Consider the following 24,308-nt stretch of genomic DNA (forward strand, 5'->3'; position numbering starts at 1 on the left):
CTGTCAATTTAGAAAAGAAGATTCCTATTGCAAAATTCATGAAGCTTTAGAAATAAGGTTAATGCTATCTATACTTGTCAGTGCTGGCCAGCTCATCTTTAAGCGGTCGTCTGACTGTTGTACATGGGCCATTTCATTAAGCTATGCTGTTGAGGGTGTTTTATCAGTGGAAAATTGGTTAATTAATATCTCTGTGAGTACACAGTACTCTTGTCAGACCATCTTGATGAATGGCTTTATCAGCAGTTAATGGGGTATGAAACACCCATGGAGTGCTATCACTTTTTCAATTAGGGTGTTGATGAAGAGTAATATGGCTTCATCAAGGGAATGTCTGTTAGTATTGGTTTTTGCTAGAAGTTTGACTTGGGAGTTTTGAGTTTTAGTAAAATTGGAGTTTTTATGACCTTGGAGCCTCTGAAATAAGCATATTGCAGTGTCTGTAAGAATATAGATAGACTGTGTAAAGAAGAATACAGTTTATAAACACATTGGTGCATCAGTGAAATGTGTGATCTGTTGGATGTGTAAAGTCAGGGATGGAATTCTGGAGATTTGGTGGTTTTAGGGCCCTGAAGGCCCTAATGCAGCCGATGAGATCCAGTGCTCTGTCAGTGCCAGCCTTGAGCTTTCTGCAGCACCCACTGATAATGTTCATCACTCCTCTCTCCATCGCTTTTGGTGGAGCTCATGTGGCTGCTTGTTCCTGGTTTTCCAACCAATCTCTCTCAGGGGTCCATCTTACTTTTGTTTCATCTCCTAAGTGTGGGCAAGACCTTGTCCTGTCACTTTGCTTTTCCTGCACTCAATCCCTTGGTGATTCTATCTACTCCCATAGTTTCAGTTATTGTCTTGATTGTCTAAAACTTTCTGTTGATTTGTCTGTTCTTCTATCTGCTGAATTTGTATAAGAGCTAGCACTTCTATAATACTTTAAGATTCCAAAGTGCTTATTATTCTCTTGGTAGTCCTGGGAGGTATTATAATCTCCATTTTATGGATGAGGAAACTGAGACAGACAGATGTTAAATGATTTTTGTCTGGCTGTTAAGTGTCTGAGGTTGGATTTGAACTCAGGACTTTTTGACTCCAGACATGCATTTTTATATCACCCACTTAACCCTGTGTATTTCCATCTAGCCTTTACCTCTGTGCAAGTGCGCTTTCTCCCTCCGTCCGTCTGTCCGTCCCTCCCTCTCTCTCTCTCCCTCTCCCCCCCTCTCTTCCTCCCCCTCTCTTTTTTTTATCTCCCCAGCTGGGTGTCCTGTTGGTACCTCAAGTTCAAGGTGTCCAAATTTGAGCTCGTCTCCCTCACTAAAAAAAGCCAATGTTCCCCCTTTTGTATTTTCCTATTTCTGATAGTGGTATTCTGATAGTGATATTCTCTTCCCACTGACCAAGGCTTGAAACTCAGAAGATTTTTCCCAGATCCAATCATTGCCAAAACTTATAGATCCTATTGTCCTGCCATTTCCCATCACAGTGTTTCAAACTCTCATTACCTTTGATCTAGACTATTGTAAGACCTGATTTCCCTGTCTTCCCATCTCTTCTTTGGCCAATTATGTAGCTTCTAAAATCACCTTCCTAAGGATCAGATCTGCTGAAAAATTAATTGGTGACAAGGTCCTTTTAGCTGTCTGTGATTCCATTTGGTCCTTAGTCTTGCACTAGTGTTTTCTCATCTCATTCTGCAGGTCAGATGTGGAACTCGGTCCTTTTACATGTTAAAAATTATCTTCTCCCTTCAAATCACTTTTCCTGACGCTGAAGGGACACCTAAGGCCCTGAAGTCTTCCACGATCCCCTGAGCTGGATGATTTCTCCCTCTGAATTTCCTTACAAGTTGTTGAGATCTCTTCGCTTTTGTCACGTTCTGCCCTGAGAATTGGTTATTTGTGATTTTTCAGTGTTCTTACATACTACTTAACTGAAATTCTGTCCTGACTACTTGGGCGATTTATGCTATTGAGGACACGGGTTCAAAGATTTACAATCTTTTCCATGTTTTCTTTTTGTTACCCCTCCCCCCAGGCAATTGGGTTAAGTGACTTGCCCAGGGTCCCACAGCTAGGAAGTGTTACCTGTCCGAGGTAAGATTTGAACTCCTGACTAAAGGGCTGGTGCTCCATCCACGGCGCCACCTAGCTGCCCCCAAAGACCTTTTTGTACAAAAATTTTATACCCTGAGTCAGATACACATGGAGCCTATATCTAAGTGTTCTCCGGAAGCGCAGGAGACTTGTGAACACTCCCATTCTCTTATATCCGTAGTGTACCTCGTTCTTGTGAATGTGGAACACTCCCATTTCCTCCCGGCTCTTCCTAACCTTCTCCCTACACGGAAGAACTCTCGCTACTTAAGGATGGGGTTTGTCCTGTTCTCAAGGGCCAGAATCAGGGAGGTGGCCCGAAAGGGAATTGGACTGAAATGAAGTGGGGCGTTTTCCTACCAATCCTTTCAAAGCCCAAATGGAACGGCCGCCTCCTCCAGGAAGGCCTCCATCCGGGCTGGTTCCAGCCCCCAGACCCGCGGTCCGGACCTCAGCCCTCCGGGTTTGCCCAGCCTGAAGTACTTAGCACGTAGGGTGGCCCCTCCCCTGGAAGCCGTTCCCGCCCCTCCCCCACCTTCCAGAAGCGGCGCGGGGGGCTGGGAGCAGCTGGTGGGAAGAGAGCTCGGGCTCTGGGGGCTTTTAAAAGGGCCGTGGGTTCTGCGCTGCTCGCTGTGCTCACTCAATTAGGCGCAGACGGTCGGCGGGGCTGGCTAATTTCTGGGTGGGAGCGGCGGCTGGGTCCTCGCTGCCACCCCCTCCCCCCCTCCCCCCGGCCCCGGGATTCCTCCTTTCGTTTGGAGGCTACTTTTCATTTGTAACTCGCTAAAGAGGGGACTCCGGGCGCCCCCTCACCTGGGGCCGCTTCCAGACAATTCTGGACCTTCTGTGGTTCTCCCCTCCCCCCGGGGCCTCCGTGCCCGGTGATTGGCTGTCAGGTGCGGGCCAATTAACCTGTCAGGGGGGCGGGGCTGCTGAGGGAGACGGTAATTTACTCTCCCCTCCCCTCGCCGATAGATACGTTTATTCCTGTTACTACTTGCAGACGGGCCGCGTGCGCGTTCTATGCTAAAAGGGGAGAGGTGCTCGGGATCCCAGCGTCGGGGGGCTTCAGGGCGGTCCCTGAGATCGGGACCCCGTGTGCCCCCGGCGGCTGTAGAAACTTAATAAAATCTAGTTTAAATGTAGAAAATAAAGCACCACCTCCCCACGGGTGGGCTTGTTATCCAGGGGACTCTCGTTCAGAACGTGGGCGGGACTCCTGAAGCGGCGGGTCTCACGGGGGATGTGTCGGGGGATGCAGGTGCGCGCCGTGACTCTGCCCCACATCATCCCCGCGCTCTCGTTTCCTTATCCCCCTTAAAGAACCAGGTACATCCCTCTGTGGTATGACATAAGAAGTTTTAAAATTTAAAACTGAAAAAAATTTACTACAATTTGTTATAATTTTTTCTACAAATCATTACAAAATATATCATAATTTTACTTAGCGGTAAAAACATTGCATCCTGCTCTCCCTAGTGTATGTCAGTAGCTGCAGCACACGTGGTCCTTTGAGGTATTCTTAAATTCTGGTCCTTCTGACTGAAGCTCTGCGGGCCTCTGCTCCCCGCTTTCATCTGACAAATGAGGAAACTGAGGCCTAAGTAGCCGGAGTGACTGGCCTAGCAGGTTAGCGCTGGCCGCCTCCTCTCAGGTAGACCGCAGCGTCTTGTCACGCTCGACGGGGTGACTGAGAACTTGTGTTCCGGAGGAACAAAGAGCTGTGCTGATCCTGAGGAAATTAAACGTGTTTGGTCATGTGCTTATTTCATAAAGTAATCTTTCATACTCGACCATAATCAAGAATTTCTGAAAACTTGAGATTTTTCCCAGATTGGTCACCCGTCAATTATGTGGAATTATCACTCTGAGCTCCCATTGTCACGAACCAAAACTTCTTCTCCATTGGGGAAGTGATATAAGCTCCTGGAAGGTGGAGAATTGATCCCCGCCCCACCCTGCACATTGTAGGTGCTTGATTATCTCATATTTCTACAGTATTTTTTCCCCCTGACTTGCCCACACAGCTAGGAAGTGTTAAGTATCTGAGACAAGATTTGAACTCGGATCCTCCTGAATTCAAGACTGGTGCTCCATCCACTGCGCCCCCTAGCTGCCCCTCATTTCTACAGTATTATAGGGTCAGAGACTTCACTTAGAGACACAAAGTTCATTTGGTTCAGTGTCCTTATTTTTAATACTATTTTATTTTCCCCAATTACATGTTAAAAGAATTTTTAATTTTTTTTTAAAAGTTTGAGTTCCCAATTCTATATTCTCCTTCTCTTCCGTACCAGTTAGTATTTTAAAGGTAAAGGGACTAAGGACCAGAGAGACATTAGGTGACTTGTCCAGTCATTCAGAGAAATAAGAGTCAGACTCAGGATTGGAATCCTCATGCTTGGACTCCAAGACTAAGGCTATTTCTTCTGTACTGTACTGGATCACTTCTTTTATTTATTTATTTTTAGAGCAGCAAGGAGGCAGGAAATTAAAACCTCTTTTGAAAAAGGGGCTTTTAGCATCACGATTTACCTAAATTATGGTTTTAACTCTCTACATTAGAGGTATTTGTCCTCATGTTTTTAGGCCAATTCACTAGGAACAGAGCAGTTCAGCAATCCCTCGTTTTACATTCTGCCCTTCCTTTAAAAGGTTAATGGACAAAAGGACTGTGTCCTATTAATCTTTGTGTCTTAATCTTAAGGATCTGACCTCAAAGCATTGTACGATCACGGGTAAATTACCCGACCTCTTTCCCATTCAATTCTCTTAAATTAGGAGGAAGAGTTTGCTGCTCTATGTGGTTAGAGGAGTTTAATAAACCAGATTTCCACCCCAATTAAATTACAGATCTGGACAAGTTGTCCACGTACATACGTGGAAGAGAAGTAAGACATAAGTGAATTACCTGATTCCCTGAAAGAGCTCTGGACTTGGAATCAGGGGATTCCAAAAGAACTGGGTAGTAGACCTTCAAACTCATGGCATCCCTGAATTTTAGAGGTGTATTACCTTTAATTTAAAAAAAAATCCTTCTCTGCCTCAGTTTCCTAATCTGTTAACAGAAATAACAGCATCTCTATTATCTGACCACTAGAGTCTTTGTGAAGATCAGATGAGATCATGAGCTTTATAAACTCATAGAAGGCAAATAATTCAGCAAACCAGTATTAAGTACCTACTAAGTGCTAGTCAGTATTAAGTACCTACTATGTGCTAGCCACTTAAGTTGCTCCTTGTTCTTTTTTGTTTTTTGTTTTTTTTGGGGGGGTACTTCTCTCCATTTGAACTAAGGTTGGCCTGTGTGAGCCTGTGAAGAAGCAGATGGGCTCGAATTAGATCAAGATGGGAGTGCCAGAATGGGGATCAAATATTGCCCCAATGTGGCTTGTGAAGTAGGACTCCCATAGCCCTCAGTTTTTATGGTAGTTTGTGACCAAAGCATTTTGGAATGTCCAGCTCAGGATAAGTTACAGGGTCTCAGACACTGTTCATCTTTTTGTGTTTCCTAGTGATTTGAAATAAGAGAGTACTTCTTGCCCTGCCCTGATCTATCTGTCTGTCCATTTCTCTGTCTTTAGATCTACCTAGATATGTCTATGTTTGTCTCCTTCTCCCCAAATCTATCTATCTAAATTTACGTTTTGGTAAAGTCCCATTTCAAGAAATGCTAGATGACATTACTTGATTTAGATGTCTTAACTATTGTGGATTTAACAAATCTGAAATAAATCCCATGGCTCTAGCTCATTTCTCATCTTTGAGTGCATTGAATGTACTTTTCCTCTGAGATTGACTTCCATTTATACCTGTGATGAAAAACTCAGGTAGAAATGGGGACACATGTTCTATTTTTAAAAAAAAATTTTTAGTTCAAGTCACTTAACCTCCTTCTGTTTCAATTTCCACAACTGTAAAATGGGGATAATAGTACATCCCCCATAGACCTGTTGTGAGGAGCAAGTGAGATATTTGTAAAGTGCTTAGCACAGTGCCTGGCATGTAGTAGGTGTTTAATAAATTGTTGTTTGCTTTTCTCTCCTTTCCCTCCCTCCTTCCTTCCTTCCTTCCTTCTTTCCTTCCCTCTTTCCCTTCCCTTCCCTTCCCTTCCCTTCCCTTTCCTTTTCCTTCCTTCCTTCCTTCCTTCCTTCCTTCCTTCCTTCCTTCCTTCCTTCCTTCCTTCCTTCCTTCCTTCCTTCCTTCCTTCCTTCCTTCCTTCCTTCCTTCCTTCCTTCCTTCCTTCCTTCCTTCCTTCCTTCCTTCCTTCCTTCCTTCCTTCCTTCCTTCCTTCCTTCCTTCCTTCCTTCCTTCCTTCCTTCCTTCCTTCCTTCCTTCCTTCCTTCCTTCCTTCCTTCCTTCCTTCCTTCCTTCCTTCCTTCCTTCCTTCCTTCTTTCCATGCTTTTTTCCTATCATCATTATAGAAGAAAAGACAATACTGAAAGAACTTTGAGTTGTCCAAAATCACACCTCTGGAAGAGACAGATGTGGGATTCAAACCCAGGCGATTTCTTGACCTCAGGCCCACCAGTGGGCATTGTGCTTCTCTGCTCCTCTCCTCTACTTGTTGACCCCCCATTTTTCAGAGCCCAGCTCAGATGCTACTCCAGCCACCCAGCTGCTGTGTTATCCTTGATTACTCATGTTCTCTCATTGTTGTGCTCTGACTACTATTTGACCTTCCTTCAGTACTTATAATGTGGCTTGTATTAAAGTTGACACTTTTTGTTTTATCCTGTTAGACTAAGAAGGGACTTTCCCCTTTCCCCTTTCTCCTTCTCTTCTTTTCCTTCTTTCCCCTTTCCCCTTTCTTTATCCCTCTTCTCAGTTCTCCTCTATCTTTTCCTCTCCCTCCTTTTTTCTTTTGTATTCTAGCAACTAGAACAGTTGCTTAAGATTTTTAATTGTGGATTTAATGAATTAAGTCAAATCCACTAATTATCCTGAAAGAAAGAGAACTATTCAGGTAGTGACATTAAAGAAATAATCTGAATTATTCAATAAAACAAGCATTTATTAAATACAAGATGTATTGTGGAAAAAAAATTTAAACCAAAAATACGAATAATTAGCTATGCCCTCAAGGAGTATCTACATTCTACTGGGGAATAAGTTGGTCTTCCCTCATTTCCTATTATAAACCATCTCTCCCCTTTCCCTAATTGTTTAAAGTTCTATAAGTACAGATTAAAAATTCCTTCTGTCCTGGCATAAAAGAAAATGGGGACTAGTAGGTCTAGGAGCTCCAAGGATGGCTAATATGGATAAAGCTAATTTTAATTTATAAAGTTAAAAGTCAGAGATCTTTTTTTAAAAAGTTACTTTGGCTGTGACTGTTAACTGATATCTGGTGAAAACCAAATTGCAGCCTCTGTAGGAGTCTTGGTTTCTTTTTGTGTTACTTTCTTTTTAAATGCTCCTTGATTTAGGGAGGAAAAACAATCATGCTTCCCATAATGAATGTGTACAAAACAGGAAGGTGTGTGTAAGTTGGTTAATATCGGTTAATTATCTTTGTTATGACTCCTTAGAATGTAAATCATATCATGAGTCATTCTAGTTATCCTGTGGTTATAAGCTAGCCCTGTTCAGTTGGTCACAGGTTGTACCTGATTGTTGATAAAATAGTTCCACAGGTAAAGCAGCAAAAATAAGATCATAGACTTAGGAGCTATCTCTGTTCCCTTATTTTATATATGACAGAGCTGAGGTCCAATTAGGTTGAGACTTCCTGAGGTTCAGGTAGGTATTAGTACTAAAGGCAAGGTTTGAACTCAGGTTCTATAATTCTAAATTCACTGTATTTTTCACTGTAACCATATCACAGAACTGAGTCTCAGTTTGCTCATATGTAAAATATTGTCTATTTTAGCTGATTGTGGTAAAACAGGCCCTCAGTAAAATTAAAAAGAATATGTTAATATGAGCTATTAGTAATTTATCCTGATATTGCATTACTTTATTTTTTGGCAGCCATATCATCCTGTTGTTTTATATAGAACTATGTATATGTTAAAATAATATGCACAGATTTTTTTTACATGAATTGCTATCTAGATAAAAATTTCCATTGTATACTTGTATAATTGATTCTTTTTTAAAATCTAAGTGCAGGGTTTTTCAGTTACTTCTATTAAATGTATTCTTATTAGATATGTTCCATTTTTTCCCAGTCCATCTAGTTCAGAGGTCTTGGGTGGTGCAGCAGATATATTGCTGAACCTGAAGTTAGGAAGATTTATCTCTCTGAGTTAAAAATCTGGCCTTAGGCACTAATGATCCTGGACAAGTCGCTTAATTCTGTTTGTCTGTTTCTTCTTCTGTAAGATGAGCTGGAGAAGGAAATGGCCAGCCACTCTATTTTATCTCTGCCAAGAAAACCCCACATGGGATCATGAAGGTTAAACATGACTGAAAACTGACTGAACAACAACCCCCTTAAGTTCTCAATGAATGTTAAAAAAAAAAAAAAAAAAAAGCCATATATCATTATCATTGGATTCTTCTGTATTTTACATTTAAAACATGGTGAGGAGGGATACGTAGGCTTCATCAGTCTGCCAAAGTGTTCCATGACTCAATAAAATGCTAAAAACCCCATATCCAGATGTTTTTGATCTTCATTTTTTTTCACCCTCAAATTAGCTTTATGTCATCAGCTTATTTGATGACCTCCTCCTACATCATCATCCAGGTTCCCAGTTTAAAATAAGAAAACAAATGCTAATAGGACAGAGCTTAAGAAAGAACTGCATTTATCTCTGTTAGAGACCTTTCTGGGTGACAGCAATTAATTAATTAGCATTCTTTCAGTTGGTTATTGGACCAACTCTGAAATCACATTTCTTTGCTGAAATCCATCCCTGTTCACCTTCCTTCATTGTAATTTTGTAAGGATATTGTGGCCAACTTTCCCAAAGGCCCTTCTGAAATCCAGATATTTTCTGTATATGTTATTTCCTGATTCACCAGTCTAGTAACTCTTTGGGGGAAAAAAAAGGAAATTAGTTAATCAATAACATGACTTTTATTTAGTGAACTTGTAAAGATGACCTTGTTCTTTTTTCACTATTCACAAACCATCCATTTGGTCAAGTTTTGCACTTGCTTTCTGGAATCCCTTCTGTCTTTGAAAATCAGTGGTTTATTCAACCTAAAACATTGGCACATTCTCAGTCTTCCAATACATTTCTCTCATCCTTGAGATCCAGCAAAGAAATGAAATCTTTCCCAGTCTTCCTTAATCGTGCTTTTCTTCTGATATTATTCCCAGTTTATCCTGTGTGAAACTTATTTGCATATTACCTTTCCCATTAAATTGTGAATTCTTTGAAAAATTCCTTGTCTTTTACCTTTTTTTTTTGTCATCAGCACTTACCACAGTGCTTTCACATAGTAGTCTCTTAAAAATGTTTGTTGAAGTAACAGTCATCAGCTTTGATAGACTTAGTTCTTTTCAGCAATATATTGATCTAAGACAATTCCAAAATATTCATGATGGAAAATGGTATCCACATCCAGAGAAAGAACTATGGAGTTTGAGTACATACTATTTGATTTTTTTTTGTTGTGGTTTTATCCTTTTTTCTGATTTTTCTTTTGCAACATGACTAAAATAGAATTAAAATTTTTAAATTTTAATTCTATTTTATAATAATTAAAATGATTATACATGGATAACTTGTATTAGATTGCTTGCCATAGAGAAAGTGAATTATTAAGCATTTCTTAGGAATCTACAGTGCTAGATATTGGGAAATACAAATATAGAAAATAGAAATACAGAGAATTATATTCTAAGAATTTGTAATGTAGGTATTTACATATATGTATGTACACATTATATGTAATGTAATATTTACACATATAGCTATATAAAAGATAGATACAGGGTATTTTAAGAGGAAAGCAAGCTTGAAGAGGGATGTGTGAGAATCATGAAAGGCTTCATGTAGATGAGATTTGAACTGAGACCTGATGGAAGTTAGGAATTTTAATGGGCAAGGGTAAAGAGGAAGTATATTCCAGGTATTGAGGTAACCTGAGTAATGCACACAGGTTTATATATATATATATATATATATATATGAATAGTAAAAAATTTGGTGTGGTTGGACCTTACATGAAATATGTGGAAGGAACTAAGAAAAAAATAAATCAGAAAAGGTTAAATTTCAATGGTTTTTAAATGTCAAAGAATAATCCATATTTGATCCTAGAAGTAGTAGGGAATCCATGGAGCTTATTGAGAAAGGATGTGACCTAGATCTGTGCCTTAGGAAGCTGTGTGGAAGATGAATTGTATCCAAAGGATTGAAGGAAAGGATTCTCACTTGTGTCTCATTATAATATGGAACATCAGGGATGCCTGTTTTAGTGCCCAGTTTCATTGAGGGGTGTGCCTGAACATTCAGAAGTCACAGGACTGCCCAGAGCCACTTATGTTATCATTAATATACTTAGTGACATAATCAGGACCTTAAAAATGTTCTTGCTAGGGAGTGGTTTCCTTAAATATGGTGTACACATAGTGATTTCTTGGAGAATGATGGATTTTTAACAATAGAAGTTTTATCTCTGTTTTATTCTCATTTTGCAGGCAGAGACATTTGTTTGGGTTAACAACGGATCAGCTCATTCCAAAAGTGTTGCCAAGGCCAAGTATGAATTTTTATTTGGCAGACCAGAAGAGAAAGCCCCAGAAACTAGTAAGTATTCTTTTTCTTTTTTCTCACCTTGATGCAGAGACTACAATCTTTGACAAGTTCCCTTCATTCTTGTGTGAACCATTCACTTCACAGAATTACAAAATTTCACAAGAAGTCATCCAGTTGTGACCTGTATTCATTCATTCATTCACTCATTTATGCTTATGTGCATTTATTTAAAAACAAATTCTTATTCATCTTTATCATTGTTTAGTCAGTTAGTTCTGTGTGACTCTTTTTGACCTCCACTTGGGGTTTCTTGGCAAAGATACTAAAATGGTTTGCCTTTTCTTCTCCAGCTCATTTTACAGAGTTAAATGACTTGCTTAGAGTCATGGAGCTCAGATTTGAACTCAGGTCCTCCTGACTCCAGGACCGGCATTCTACCCACTTCACTACCTCACTGCCCTTTTGTTTGTTACATCATTGCAGTCCTAATGCCCTCAAGGGGCTCACCTTCTAACAAGGAGACAAGACTACGAGGCAACAGAGAGTAAATGGAAGCTAAAGTAAGAGGGAAGGGCTGAGATCTTGGAAGGTGAGGAAGGACTCCTGGGCTGGGACGTGAAGGATGCCAGAAATATGGCCAGTGCAGAGACTGGAAGTAGGAGAAGAGCGTCCGGTAGCGCAAGGTGGCTGATCATAGAGTGCATCGAGTGGAAGATGTATAAGGAGGATGGACTGGTAGGAGGGAGGGGCTACAAAGACTGCTAAGTGCCAGTGAAAGCATTTTATATTAGATTACAGAGATAGTAGGGAGCCACTGGAGTTCATAAAGCTGGAGAGAGACATTATCAATTCATCACGTTAGAAAAATCACTGGCAGCTGGATGGGATTGGAGACCAGGAAAGAATGATCGATTACAAAGCTATTACCGTACTCCTAATGAGAAGTGGTGAAGTTCTCATTTAGGGTGGTGACATTCCACTTTTAAAGTCCTGATTGTTAGGAAGTTAACTGTTTTTTTCTCTCCGATATAAAGATTCAAGTCGAATCTTCCTCTGTAGCTGTTCTTACTAAACAAGTTTAGCCAGTCAGTAAATATTTATTAAGCACCTACTATGTGCCAGGAATCCTACTAAATGCTGGAGATATAAAGTCAAATAGCTTACAGTCTGAAGGAGGAGATAATATGCACAAATAAGCTATATTATATTATATTATATTATATTATATTATATTATATTATATTATATTATATTATATTATATTATATTATATTATATTATATTATATTATATTACATTACATTACATTACATTACATTACATTACATTACATTATATTATATTATATTTTAAACTTATATTAAATAGGAGTGTGTCTGTTAGCATCAATGGAAAATGAGAACCATTTACTCAGAATTCTTCCTGTTTGAACCTCAGTGTTCCAATTCAGAGAGAACACACTTCATAATAAATTCTTTAAAAATAACACCCAGAACAAGACCCAAGTAAAATTCTTGCTAACTTTTTGGGAATCTGATGACTATGCAGGGTGGGGATAACAGCTAATAGCATTATTGTGAGGCTCAACTGGGATAGCATAGAAAAAGAACTGTGAACGTTTTAAAGGCTTATAAATATCATCACTAAACTCCCATAAAACTCCTATTTTTATAGCGACTCTATAATACAAAATACATTTCTTTTCCATAAGTCAGATGGTTAAATTCAGTCCAGTCCCAGTTTTGCTATTTAATACATCTGTGATTGTGGGCAATCCTCCTACCCAGTGCTGAACCCCTCAGTGTTCTCAGGGGTAAAGTATGGGTCATGGCCTACATCATTTCTGATACCTTGTCTAACTCTTAATTTGTGATCCATAGTTTTCAGAGTTATTCCTCCTATTCCCCCATCTTTTTCACTCCATTGATAAATCATGATTCCCTATTATCTCCCTTTCACTTTCGCTGGAGTTAGTGAAATTTTCATCTTCTCAGAGAAAATATCAAAAGTTTATATTCCTTTCTTGTTAATAGAAAATCCCAGGCTCCTTACTGCTGTCAAACTAATACACTTCTAGTAAATTTTTCCCTTAGGGGAAGCGAGGTGATGCAGTGGATGTGCTAGGCCTGGAGTCAAGAAGACTTACCTTCATTAGTTCAGATATGACTTCAAACACTTACCACCTGGGAAAGTCACTTAACTTGTTTGCCTCAGTTTGCTCATCTATAAAATAAGCTGAAGAAGGAAATGGCAGACTACTGCAAGTCTTTGCCCAAGAAACCCCAAATAGGGTCATGAAGAGTTGGACGTGCCTGAAAAACGATTGAACAAGAAGTTTTCTCTTCTTTAGTTATTAAATAATATTCCATATCAAAACAGAATAATTTCTTAGATGGTTGTTATTTGATTTGCTTCAGTAGCAGAGCTAGTGATAATCTTGTTTCTAGGGTGATATATTCCCCTTTCTAGATATTCATGGATGCATTTGCTCACTGAGGGAAAAAAAGCATTTATTGGGCACTTATAGTATACAGGGCAACTTTAAAGGCTATATAGAACAGGTTTGTCTTGCTTAAAAAATAACCAATTTTAACAAGGTAATGTTTGATGCACTTGAGTTGGGGCAGAGAGAGTGTTAGTGAATTTAAGATGTGTATTTTTAGTGAAAGGAACATCAGATAGAAAATTAGGAGACCCAGTTTCTTGCTCCTCATTTTCTCACTAGCTGGGTGACCCTGGGGCTAAAAAGTAAGATGGAGCACGTCATCCTTAAGGCCCATTCTGGCTATAATGTTTTCTGACTCCAGAGCAGAGATTGCTCATTTTGCACTTACTGGCTGTGTGATGAGGTTGATGGCCAAACCACCACAGGTTGCCCATTTTCTTATCTTTAAAGATGGGTACTATCTGAAGTAGTACTTACCTCCCAGGTGTTGTGAGGCTCAATTGGGAAAATTTGAGCATAAAATGAGATTGTGACATGAAAGAAGATACTCTGGGTTTTTGAGTTTGTAGAGACTTATTTTCAAATTCTGTTTTTTCTGACCTTCATCTCCTATACTTACCTTGCCAAGTTACAGTGAGCACCAAGTGATAGAATAAAGGTAAAGTACTTTTGTAAATCCTATTGTACTATGTAAAGTTTAATCCTTTTAGTTTTTAAAATTTGTACGTTAGGGGGCAGCTGGGTGGCACAGTAGATGGAGCACCAGCCCTGAATTCAGGAGGACCCAAGTTCAAATCTGGTCTCAGACACTTAACATTTCCTAGCTGTGTGACCCTGAGCAAGTCACTTAACCCCAGCCTCAGGGGAAAAAACAAATAAATAAATAAAGTTTGTACTTTGCAAACTTTAAAATACTGTTACTAGGATATTAACTTTTTATTTCTAGATACGTGTAAACTATTAATACTTCCTTTTAGAGATAAGCAAATGGAGGTTCTGAGGTGATAGGATTTGCCCAAAGAGATAGCTAGTCATTTTCAGAAAAAGGGTCCTGAACATGGGCTTGTGATTCCAAGGTCAGGATCCTTTGTATTCTATTCTGCCTTGTGGAAGATAGATTGGAGGAGTGAGTCTGGAGGCAGGGTATTTCTTGACTGGGGAAAGTGGAACAAAGGCTATAGAACGCCATTGCTGCTTTCAGGGGGAGCAGATGCAGATTTGGATCATCTCCTGGAAACAACCTTTTCCCTATTTTCACAGATTTATGAGAACATATACGTGCCCACTTATAAAAGCTCTCAGAGTTGCTTTATAGCATACCCATCTGTTAGTAAGACGCTGCCAGGAATGAAGGAAGATGCAGGGAATGGTGGCGGAGGGGTCTGTGTTGCTACTTGAACTTGACTGACTGACACGCCTCTTCCCACACCTGTCTTTAAAAACAAAACAAACAAACCCAAAGCTTTTAAAGACAGTGAGTAAATACCTGCTTGCTGGTAGCCTGTCTCGGAGCACGTTCAGGTTCTGTGTTAAGAGCTGCCTTGTTCCTCTCCTCCCGCCCTCTTTCCTCAGAACCTTAAACTGCTGGAGTAAATAACTATCCAGCATGACAAGGCATGATTATGGCCAGAGGCACACCTGTATATTGACAGGGTATTTATTCAATGAAGATTCAAAACAAGGCCTTGGAAGGCCTGGGTAGCCCATGGCATTGCTGCGCTGCATTAGTGACTTCCCTCGGATCTGGGACTCCGGACCAGGCCTGGAGTTTTCCCCTGAAGCAGAGAATCCCAGGGTGGGAGGGATCCTCAGCAAGGCCGGTCAGCACCATGGGAGGAGGAATTCTTCGCTGGATTCCTGAGAGCCGGTCAGGCGTCTCGCTCCCTGCTCACATCTTTCCCAGCGACTGCGTAACGCAGTAGCTGCCTTCCTGTTCTCCCCACAGGGTTTCCACCGTCTTGTCTCCTGTACTTTTTGGCCTTCCCGGAGTCCTCAGGTCTCAGCTACCGTCCAGCCTTTCCTGGTCATCTTCTGTCTTAGGGCCCTCCATTGATCATTGCTTATTTAACTTGTATGCAGCTCATGTGTACATAGCCATTTGCATGTGGACCACTCCGTTGATTCGCCTATTTTTTTGGCATTCCCAGCACTTAGCCCTGCCAGGCACATAGCAGACACTTATTAGATGCCTGTTGGTGTGGTGGTTTTCTTCCTGGAGCTGCAGGGACTCAGGACTCCAGAAGGAGGGGCTGTCCTGCTCCCTCTACCCCATGTCTTTTTCTTCCTCCCCAGTTCAGGGGATAGTGATAGTTTCCAGTTGTGAGGCGTACAAGTGGAACTAGCTTAGTGGTAGCTCCTTGTTCAAACTACAAGCGCAGGTAGAAACCGCACCTGTTACTGTCTGGCCAGACCTCCTCTGCCCAATCCCTGCCAGCTAGTGAGGATCTAGCAAATCTGCTCAGTGTCTGCAAGCTGGAGCTCGCTGTCCTTGGGATTCCTCACGTAATACACACAGAATTAGAATTACAGTAAGGGAGGAGAGCTGGCACTGAGTCAGGAAATGGGGATTCTTCTGAGAACTGGGTGCTCAAGGAGGTCATTCCTGATGCTTCTCTAGACCTGACTCCCACCTATTTGGGGGATCTATGAAGACCCCATTGAGTCCTGTGAGATCCTTACTGTTGTCAGCAAATACTGTAAAACACAAATGAACAAAGGAAAAAAGCGGTTGTCTCTGAATATCTAGACTTGTGTTATTTACAGGTCATTTTTCAAAATGTTCAAGTTTAATTTAACAAGATCATAACAAAATCCTGTTTACTTCTGTGTGGCTACTTATGAATATTTTTCAATGTACTTATTGGGATTTTGTTTCTATTCTTTATATAATGCAAAACTTCTTAAACTGTAGGTCACGATTTCATATGGGGTCATGTGACTGTGGGGGTTGAAAAATTATGATTTATTATCAGTAAATGTTTGATTCATACACCTATTTTATATATCTGTATACTTGGGGTTGTGTAAAAATTTCTCAAGCAAAAAGGGGCCATGAGTGGAACAAGCTTAAGAAACCCTGGTATAGTACAAAATATAGTCTTTGGCTTTTTCTATTCTGCAGCAATTCATATAATAAGCCTTTCATAATATTCTTCATCTTTGTCATTCAGTCCTTTCATTTTGCAGATGTAGCAACTCTTTAACATTCTTCCTGGTGCAGTAGAAACATAGGGGATTTGGAGTTGGAGGGCCCTCAGTTCAGTTCCCATTGTTACCACACTTCCTACTTGTGCGGCCTTAGCCAAATTATTTTATCTTTATGGGCCTACCTTTTTCCTTTCCCTTCCAGCTTCTGTGATCCTAAGTAATTTGCCCAGGGCCACCCAGGCAGTTAGTATGTGAGTACTACATGTACACCATGTGAAGATTGGAAAAGCCTCCATCAATGAGCTAGACAGCGAGTCTCCTCTTCCAAAGAGTATCTTGAAGGTACCACTGAGGGACCTGGGAAGTCACATAAAAGTAAACATGTCTACCTGTGTCGAGTCTTGTGTAATACTTTGTGCCATAACTCTTTCCCCTGCTTGTCTCCTCCCCCTGGTTATAGTTTAAGGTGTCTGGAGTAGGAGTCTATTTAAAGCAGGTATTAGGAAGAAAAGTGTCTTCAAAATCATTCTCCGTCAATTGACAATTTTGATTGTATATATGATTCTTAACCTTTTATCATGTCATGGACCCCTCTGGCAGTCAGTCAGTCAGTGACATAAACCCCTTCTCAGAAAAATGTTTTTAAATACTTAAAAAAAATAGAATTATAGTGGATAGAGCACCAGCCCTGAAGTCAAGAGGTTCTGAGTTCAAATTTGACCTCAGACACTTAACACTTCCTAGCTATGTGACCCTGGGCAAGTCACTTAACCCCAGCCTCAGAAAAAAGAAAAAAATAAATGAAAAGAAAAGAAAAGCCAAGTCCTGTTCTGTGAAATTCCAAGGGGTGCCTCCCTCGAGGGCATTCTCATTCGAATAGACCTCTGTTTCCCCACTGGTTGCCAATATAATATATGCCCTCAGCAAAGCCTCGAGTGCTCTGGTACAAAATGGGCCGCGTTTATGAGGCTTTTTGTTTGTCTCCTTGTTTTGATTTTTTTTCTGCCTTGTCCTTCACTGTCAGCCTCCGGGCTGCTGCTTTTAGCAGCACGTACCTATCTCCCTCCAGATTGTTATTTCCAGTATGCTGTGTTTAGGGAAAACAAATGCCTGAGCTTGTTCGATTCATGTCTAAAATAAGGCAGAATCAGGAGCATGGGCCCGAGGCTCTTAATGAGTAAAATTGCCTGGGTTTCAATGAATGGACTTGGGAACAGTCGTGGAGCCGTTCAGAGACTCCCTCTCCCTCCCGCTTGTGGTCTCCTGGATACCGGGAGGTAATTCAGGTCCCGATCAATGAGCTTCCGATAAAGCAAGATAACACCCTGTGGGTAAGGGTTTAGTCCTCTGCTTTCAGAGGGGCCGCCAGACGCTGCACTCCTCGGCCTTTGCCACTCACCCCTGCAGGAGCTGGAGAGGTGGCGCCTGCTGGGATTGGGCCTGATTTTGCTTGCCGGGTCCGTGACTTCATCCCTAACCACCTCGCTTATGAGCTCAGGGAGGGAGATTTTGTTAGGCCTAAACTGTTAGTCTGGTTTCTGAGATTCATTAAGTCAGAGAAACTACTTCACCTGGGCCCGAATCTGTGAGCAACCAGGCCCCCACCCAGATGGGAATTTTCTTAAGCACAGGCAGTCTCTGACTTGCTTGCTCCCTCCCATAGGAAAGGCCTTTCAGCCTGCTTGCCAAGAGCCCCCCTTCTCTTCTGACTGCCTCTGGAGAGTTCCTTCCCTTTTCTCATCCCTTTCCTGATGAGATATTTTACTGGGTTATTTTTGATGGAAGTCTTTCTAACGCCTTCTTAATCAGAGTGTACTGAATTGTATTTGACAAACAAAAAATTGTCAGGTGAGGTACTAAACATTTTGCCAGCTGGTTGGGGAAGATAATAAAATTTAGAAATCCGTCCTCCATTTGTGGAACTTTATTGGGATGAGAAACAGACACAAATAATACATAGTATGTAATATATTGTATAACATAGTAATACTATACAATAATGAATGATAAGTGTATTCAAGAGATGCAAAACAAGGAAGGTATATGAGGTCCTAGGAGCAAAGTCATCACTGGCTGGAAGTGGTGAGGGAGGCTTTATGGGGACATTTAAATTAGCTTCTATAGCTAGGGATTACTGACTTTTTGTATCTTAGATCCTTTTGACAATCTCTTGAAGATTGTTTTTAAGTATATAAAATACCTAGATTATGAACCCTTTCTCAGAATATTTTTAAGTGCATAAAATACTTAGGATTACAAAGGAAACCAATTATATTGGCACACATTTTCCTCAGTAATATTTTATCTTTCCAAATAAACATAGTTTCCACTATTCAGTTTTATAAGAATTCCAGATTTTTTTCCCCTCCCTTCTTTACTTCTTCCTTCCCTAAAACAACAAGCAATGTAATATAGGTTAAATAGGTACAATTCTTCTAACCATATTTTCATATTGTCATGTTGTGCAAGAAAAATCAAACCAAAAGGAAAAAAAAACCACAAGAAAGAAGAAGCAAAGAAGCAAGAAAAGGAGAAAATGCTGTTTTCATCCATATTTGTTCTCCATAGTTTTCCATCCCAAGTCTATTGGAATTGCCTTGAATCAATCACTGCATTTCATTGCTGAGAAGGGCCATGTCCATCACAGTTGATCATCACATAATCTCGTTACTCTGTAGTTCTTAGTTCCTCTTAGTTCTGCTCACTTCACTCAGCATCAATTTATCTAAGTCCAAAATACATATTTTTTAAAAGTTCACAGACCCCAGGTTAAGAAACCTTGCTTCAGGATTGATAAGAATCTGTCAGTCACAGAGGGAGAGGTAAGATATTGCAGGCTTATAAGAATGGTGTAAGAAGGACATGAAAGTCAGGGATAAGGGCTTGTTTGAGAACATAGAGCTATGAGGAAGTGTATTATAAGGATGGAAAGTCAGGATGGTCCCGGCTTGCAGAAGCCCTGAGTGTCAGGGAGAGATCAGGAGGTAGCCAAGGAAGATTTTTGAACAGAGACACAGCATAACCATGGGTTATGTAGGTATTTATACTCAGGTTGTAGACTGGAGGTTGGGAAGAGAGCAAAGGCAGAAATACCTATTAGCAGCTACTGGAAGAGTCCAGGCAGGTTTTAATTATGCCCTTTCTAAGTAGGGTAGCAATGTGAATAGAAAGATAATGAAATGTAATTTAACATTTTTGTGATGATTATCATCATAAACATCAGTTACTAATAATATGCTATAGATGTAACTGTAGATGCAGATGCATGTATATAGAACATAATACTGGAATCAGTGGTCCTTGTGACTGTTTTCTTGAAAAAAAGTCCTTGGGGCATCTTGATTTTTGCTCATCTCCTTTTCACTGGAATAGAGTTGTTATGCATATGACCTCCCGGAATTCTGGAACTCAGTTGGCTGTCTTTCTACAGAATTAAACATAAGAATTCAAGGCTGAAGCAGTAAAGTTTTAAAAACTAAGTTAAAAAAAAGTTTTAAAAACTTAAAAACTAAGAAGTTTTCTTGTCCTCCAGGAAAAAAAAAAGTCATCTCCTCTGCTGTTATCATATTCTTTGATCTGTATTCAACATTCATAATCAAAACTTGATCTCTGATTTTTCTATTAGTAAAAGATCCCTTCAGGCTGCCTGTCCTTAGCTGGCTCCTGTCTCATTTGTACTATTTGTACTGGCACCATCCCCAATAATTGAAGCTGGATGTTTTGGGGTGGCCAGCTCTGAAATCAGCAGTGATTGCATCATCAGAAGGTGAAATTCTGACCCCTGATTAGAGGTCACTAATTTCTCTAAGCATTATTTCCAGTTTTACCACAATTCTAGGCCAAGGCTTAAACATTATAGAAGTCTTATATCTGATGAATTTCTTTCTATAATAGCATACTGTATTCTGAATCCTTATCTAATTTGTGGTCGATCCTTATTATACCCTTATAAAGCAATGGGACAAGTATTATCTCCATTTAACAGATGGGTAAGTTACAGAAGCATTAAGTGGCAGAAGCCAGAACTGGACCACAGGTCTCTGATTTTATTGATCCTTCTGCTATACCTGACTGCCTGTGATGGATGCCTTGTGAGATTTTTCAGGGAATTAGCAGGGAAGTCCCTGTATAGGAGCACAACCTCTCCCTGACTTAGTAGATGGGTCCTATGTAGTTTCCTGAGGCCTACAGGAGTTAAGTTATTTGCCCTGGTTATAATAATGCTTAAATAGTTTATAAATATCAGAGGCGGAATTTGAAATTGAGTCTTTTTGACTCCAGGCCAACCAGCCTATTGCATTATATCATTCTGCCTCTAAACAATAACTTTGTTCTTGAAAATGTCTGTGTAAATTCATAGGTTCTCCTTCCTCCTCTCCACCTTCTTCACTATTTCCATTTATTTCACTTAGGGAATTGGCTACTTTAAGAAACCCTGAGGCATTCCTTTTTGTTAAATGAAAAATGCTCTTCTGAAGTTCCTAAATAGCCCTGATTTATGTCTGTAGGTTTTCTTAAAGTGGGGCCTGCTTGGATTTCATTCCCCATGCTGCTATTAATTTTTGATTTAGCCAAAAGCAAATCTTATTTCTTTTCTTAGCAAGTGCCATAAGATAGATAAATCATTCATTAGACAGAATGGCAAGAGGGGTCCTTAAGGAGCCTAGAAAATGTTTTCATGTTGCACCCTGGTACAGTGTCCCCGCATCACTGGGGATTTTTAGCATTGTCATTGACAAATACAAATGGAAACACAGGTAGCAAAGGCTCTTATTGGGAGACTGGCAACGAAGCCTCCATCAGCTGAATGAGACGACCTGCGAGCTGTGAACAGAAAGAGTAGAAATAGGAGAACGATTTATCCAATAATAACACTGTCAAGTCGACTTTGAAAACTATAAGACTGCCCATGATTATCAAGGACTGATAATGAAGTATGCTATTTACCTCCCGACAGAGAAGTGATGGATTCTGGGTGAAGAATGGGACATAATATTTTTTGAACATGAGCAGTAAGGGAATTTGTTGTGCTTGACTATTAATGTTGATTTCAAGGAGTTCTTCTTTTTACTGGGGTAGGAGTGGGAGGAGGAAAAAATAGATTTCTGTTAATTAAAAAAATATATTTAAAAAAGGAAAGAGCAGAATGGAGCTTTGTTTCCCTCTAGCTTGAGGCCTCCCTGCATTCCCCTCAATTCCCTTTCCTGTAAGATGCTTCTGGGAGGACCATGTGGCAATTGCTGCTTCTTGCCTTCTCAAGTCTTTGAACTCCATTTACTTTTAATGTGCTGATACTCTCTGTTCTGGAACTCTGGGATTTCCTTTTGGTATCCCAAGGGAAGCAGTCCAGTCCCAGATTTAGATAGTTCAAATGTTTTAATTCACTTTAGGTTGGCTTTGCTGCTTTGAAATCTGGACCATGATGGCATCTGGTCCTTATTTTTGCAGAATAAAATGGAAGAATCCCCATATGGGAAAGTGGTAAGAGACTGATTATGAGAAGAAGCAACCGTATGGAATCTTCATTTTCTCCAACCATCTCTTCTTTATTTAAACAATAGCAGCATAGTCACTGACATTTATATAGTACTTAATATGTGCCAGGTCCTCCTGACTCCAGGACCAGTACTCCTCTCATCATACCATCCATACAACATGGCAAGCCCTATTTCTCCTTATAAAATCTTCCCTGGGGAAGGAAATATAGCCCTATGATTTTATTATCCCTTTGGATTTGAGCCATGCTCATGAATGCAGGGTTGCACCCTCTACCTTGGTCTTGCTTCTTGGTTGGATTTGGACTGATTTACTAGCATTGTTATCTTTTTAAAAAAGGCAAGAGAATGGAATTTTATGCTGAAATTGTGAAAAGTCTTTGGAGGAAAGCCATTGTATAAATTGAATATAAGTAAAGTCAGATTAATTACACAGCATTTGGGTTAATTTTCTTCCCTGTTTAAAAAGGTCCACCTCTGTTTCCTTCTTTAAACTTCCACTGCCATCTAAGCCGTTATCCATGAGAGCAGTTTTCCACACTTGGTTTATTCCATTTTTCCTAGTAATAACTCTTTCGTGCAGTTACAGTGAGGTACCTTTGTGAGGCCTCCTTGTCAAGTGTATGGAACTGAGATCCTTTATATCTGAAAAACTGATAGATTTTACAATTCTGGGACATTTCCATGCAAAGCTACCCAGGAAATTGGAATATCATGAACTGTTATTTATCTTATGGAGACAATGGTTGGATCTCCACGAAGAAGAGAGGTGAATGATCTAGGTGATGAGCCTGATCTTCAAGACTGTCCACTTTTTTATGGTGAACTCCTTGAATTGAAAGTGAATCACACTACACAAAGAAGGGCATCTAGTCCATTAAGAACTTTGGGCCTGGAGTTTGGGGTGGGGAGGACGCCACAGATAACATAACATACCAGATGGCTCAAGAGGAGAATAATGTCAAACAGGCCATGGAACATAGCACTTTAGAGGGGAAAGGTCCCTGGATTTAAAGTCATGTGATCTGACTGGATTCAAAGCAAATTAGTTTTGTGACCTTGGGAAACCTGCCTCTCAGGGCTTGGGTTCCTGTTCTATAAACTAAATTGATTGGACTAGTTGACCCCTGAGATCCTTCCAAGTCTAAATCTCTTCCTATGAGGTTTTTCACCCAGAAACAGACTTGCAAATTATGTTTGCTAGGATTATCTTGAGTGAAACTCATGATGAGGAAATAAGAAAAATTCATATGACTAAAAATGGAAAGTATACATGAAATAAAATTCAAACTGAAAAACCAAAGAATAAGGGAAAAAGTGGAAAATTTACTCCCAAGGCTGCTGTTTACCCATTCTGTTTTCTGAAAAGAGAGTTCCTCTTAAAAAAAAAAAAATTTCATTTTAGAGCTTTTGCTCTAAAAGGATGATTTCCTTGTAAAGCTCAGTTTAAGTGCCTCCTCCTACATGAGACCTTTCCTGATGACCTTAGTCATTAGTGACTTCCCACCCCATGCCTTCTTGTATTTATCTTGTTTGCCAAACTTTCCATGAAAGTAAAGGTGCAGTGGATAGAGCACCAGCCCTGAAGTCAGGAGGACCTGAGTTCAAATATGACCTCAGTCACTTAAAACTTTCTGGTTGTGTGATCCTGGACAGTCACTTACCCCCATCACCTCAGGGGAAAAAAAATAAAATAAAATAAAGGCCCATTTTCTCAGCTAACATTTTACCCATGTTGCTGAATGGTAGCAAGACAGGGGAACTCATGGAGGTGCCACATGCAATGGCGGGTGCTTGCTTCAGGTGTGACTTGGCTACATCCTATCGCCATTTAGGAATTCTGAAGAAAACTAGTAAAGGATGTCATCAAGACAAAATGTCATAGGAAAAAATGGTCTGCTCAGCGTTCCGAAGTGAGGGCTAGTGGGGAAGGACAGAGAGAGGGCCCTCCAGAATGTTGGGCATCCCTCTTCCCCCCCTGCTTCCACCCTCCAATGACATTTTGGAAAGACTTGGACAAGTAAGATAGAATGGGCAGACTTTTGCATTTTAGAGGGTTCTCCCAAATCCCTGAGATCACAGATCCATTTGAGCATCGGATGTTTATTTATTTTGTGTGTATTTTGCTTACACTTATATGCATACATCTTCCTTCACAGAATATCAGCACCTCTGGGGAAGACTTTTCCTTTCTTTTCCTCCCCTTTGTCTAGGCTTAATACGTGTTTGTGAATAAATGCTTGAGCTGAGTGGAGATGGGAGAAAAGTTAGGAGTGGATTATTAAAGAAGGAAAAAGAAAGTGACTTTCTTTCTCTTGCTCTTCAGGCTCCTCCAGCCCCAAAGCCTTTCCTTTCATGTAGACCTAACTTCTTAGTCCTGAATTTTCCTTTGCTTCTTGTCCCAGTTTTATTCCCTGAGGGCTTCTGATCTCAACTAGATATGTATTTTCTTCCTTCAGGAGTTTATGG

The 24,308-nt window shown here is 40.3% G+C and overlaps 1 protein-coding gene across 1 annotated transcript in view; it reads left to right on the forward strand.

The window, feature by feature from the left end:
* The window catches only part of PSD3 (pleckstrin and Sec7 domain containing 3), a 560,881-nt gene that overhangs the window by 137,867 nt on the left and 398,706 nt on the right, over window positions 1-24,308 (forward strand). Inside the window, 1 exon segment of the mRNA XM_074287446.1 lies at window positions 10,694-10,802. Within this exon segment, the coding sequence (XP_074143547.1) occupies window positions 10,694-10,802 (109 nt within the window).

This window comes from Sminthopsis crassicaudata, chromosome 2, assembly GCF_048593235.1.
Source record: "Sminthopsis crassicaudata isolate SCR6 chromosome 2, ASM4859323v1, whole genome shotgun sequence".
NCBI lineage: Eukaryota > Metazoa > Chordata > Mammalia > Dasyuromorphia > Dasyuridae > Sminthopsis > Sminthopsis crassicaudata.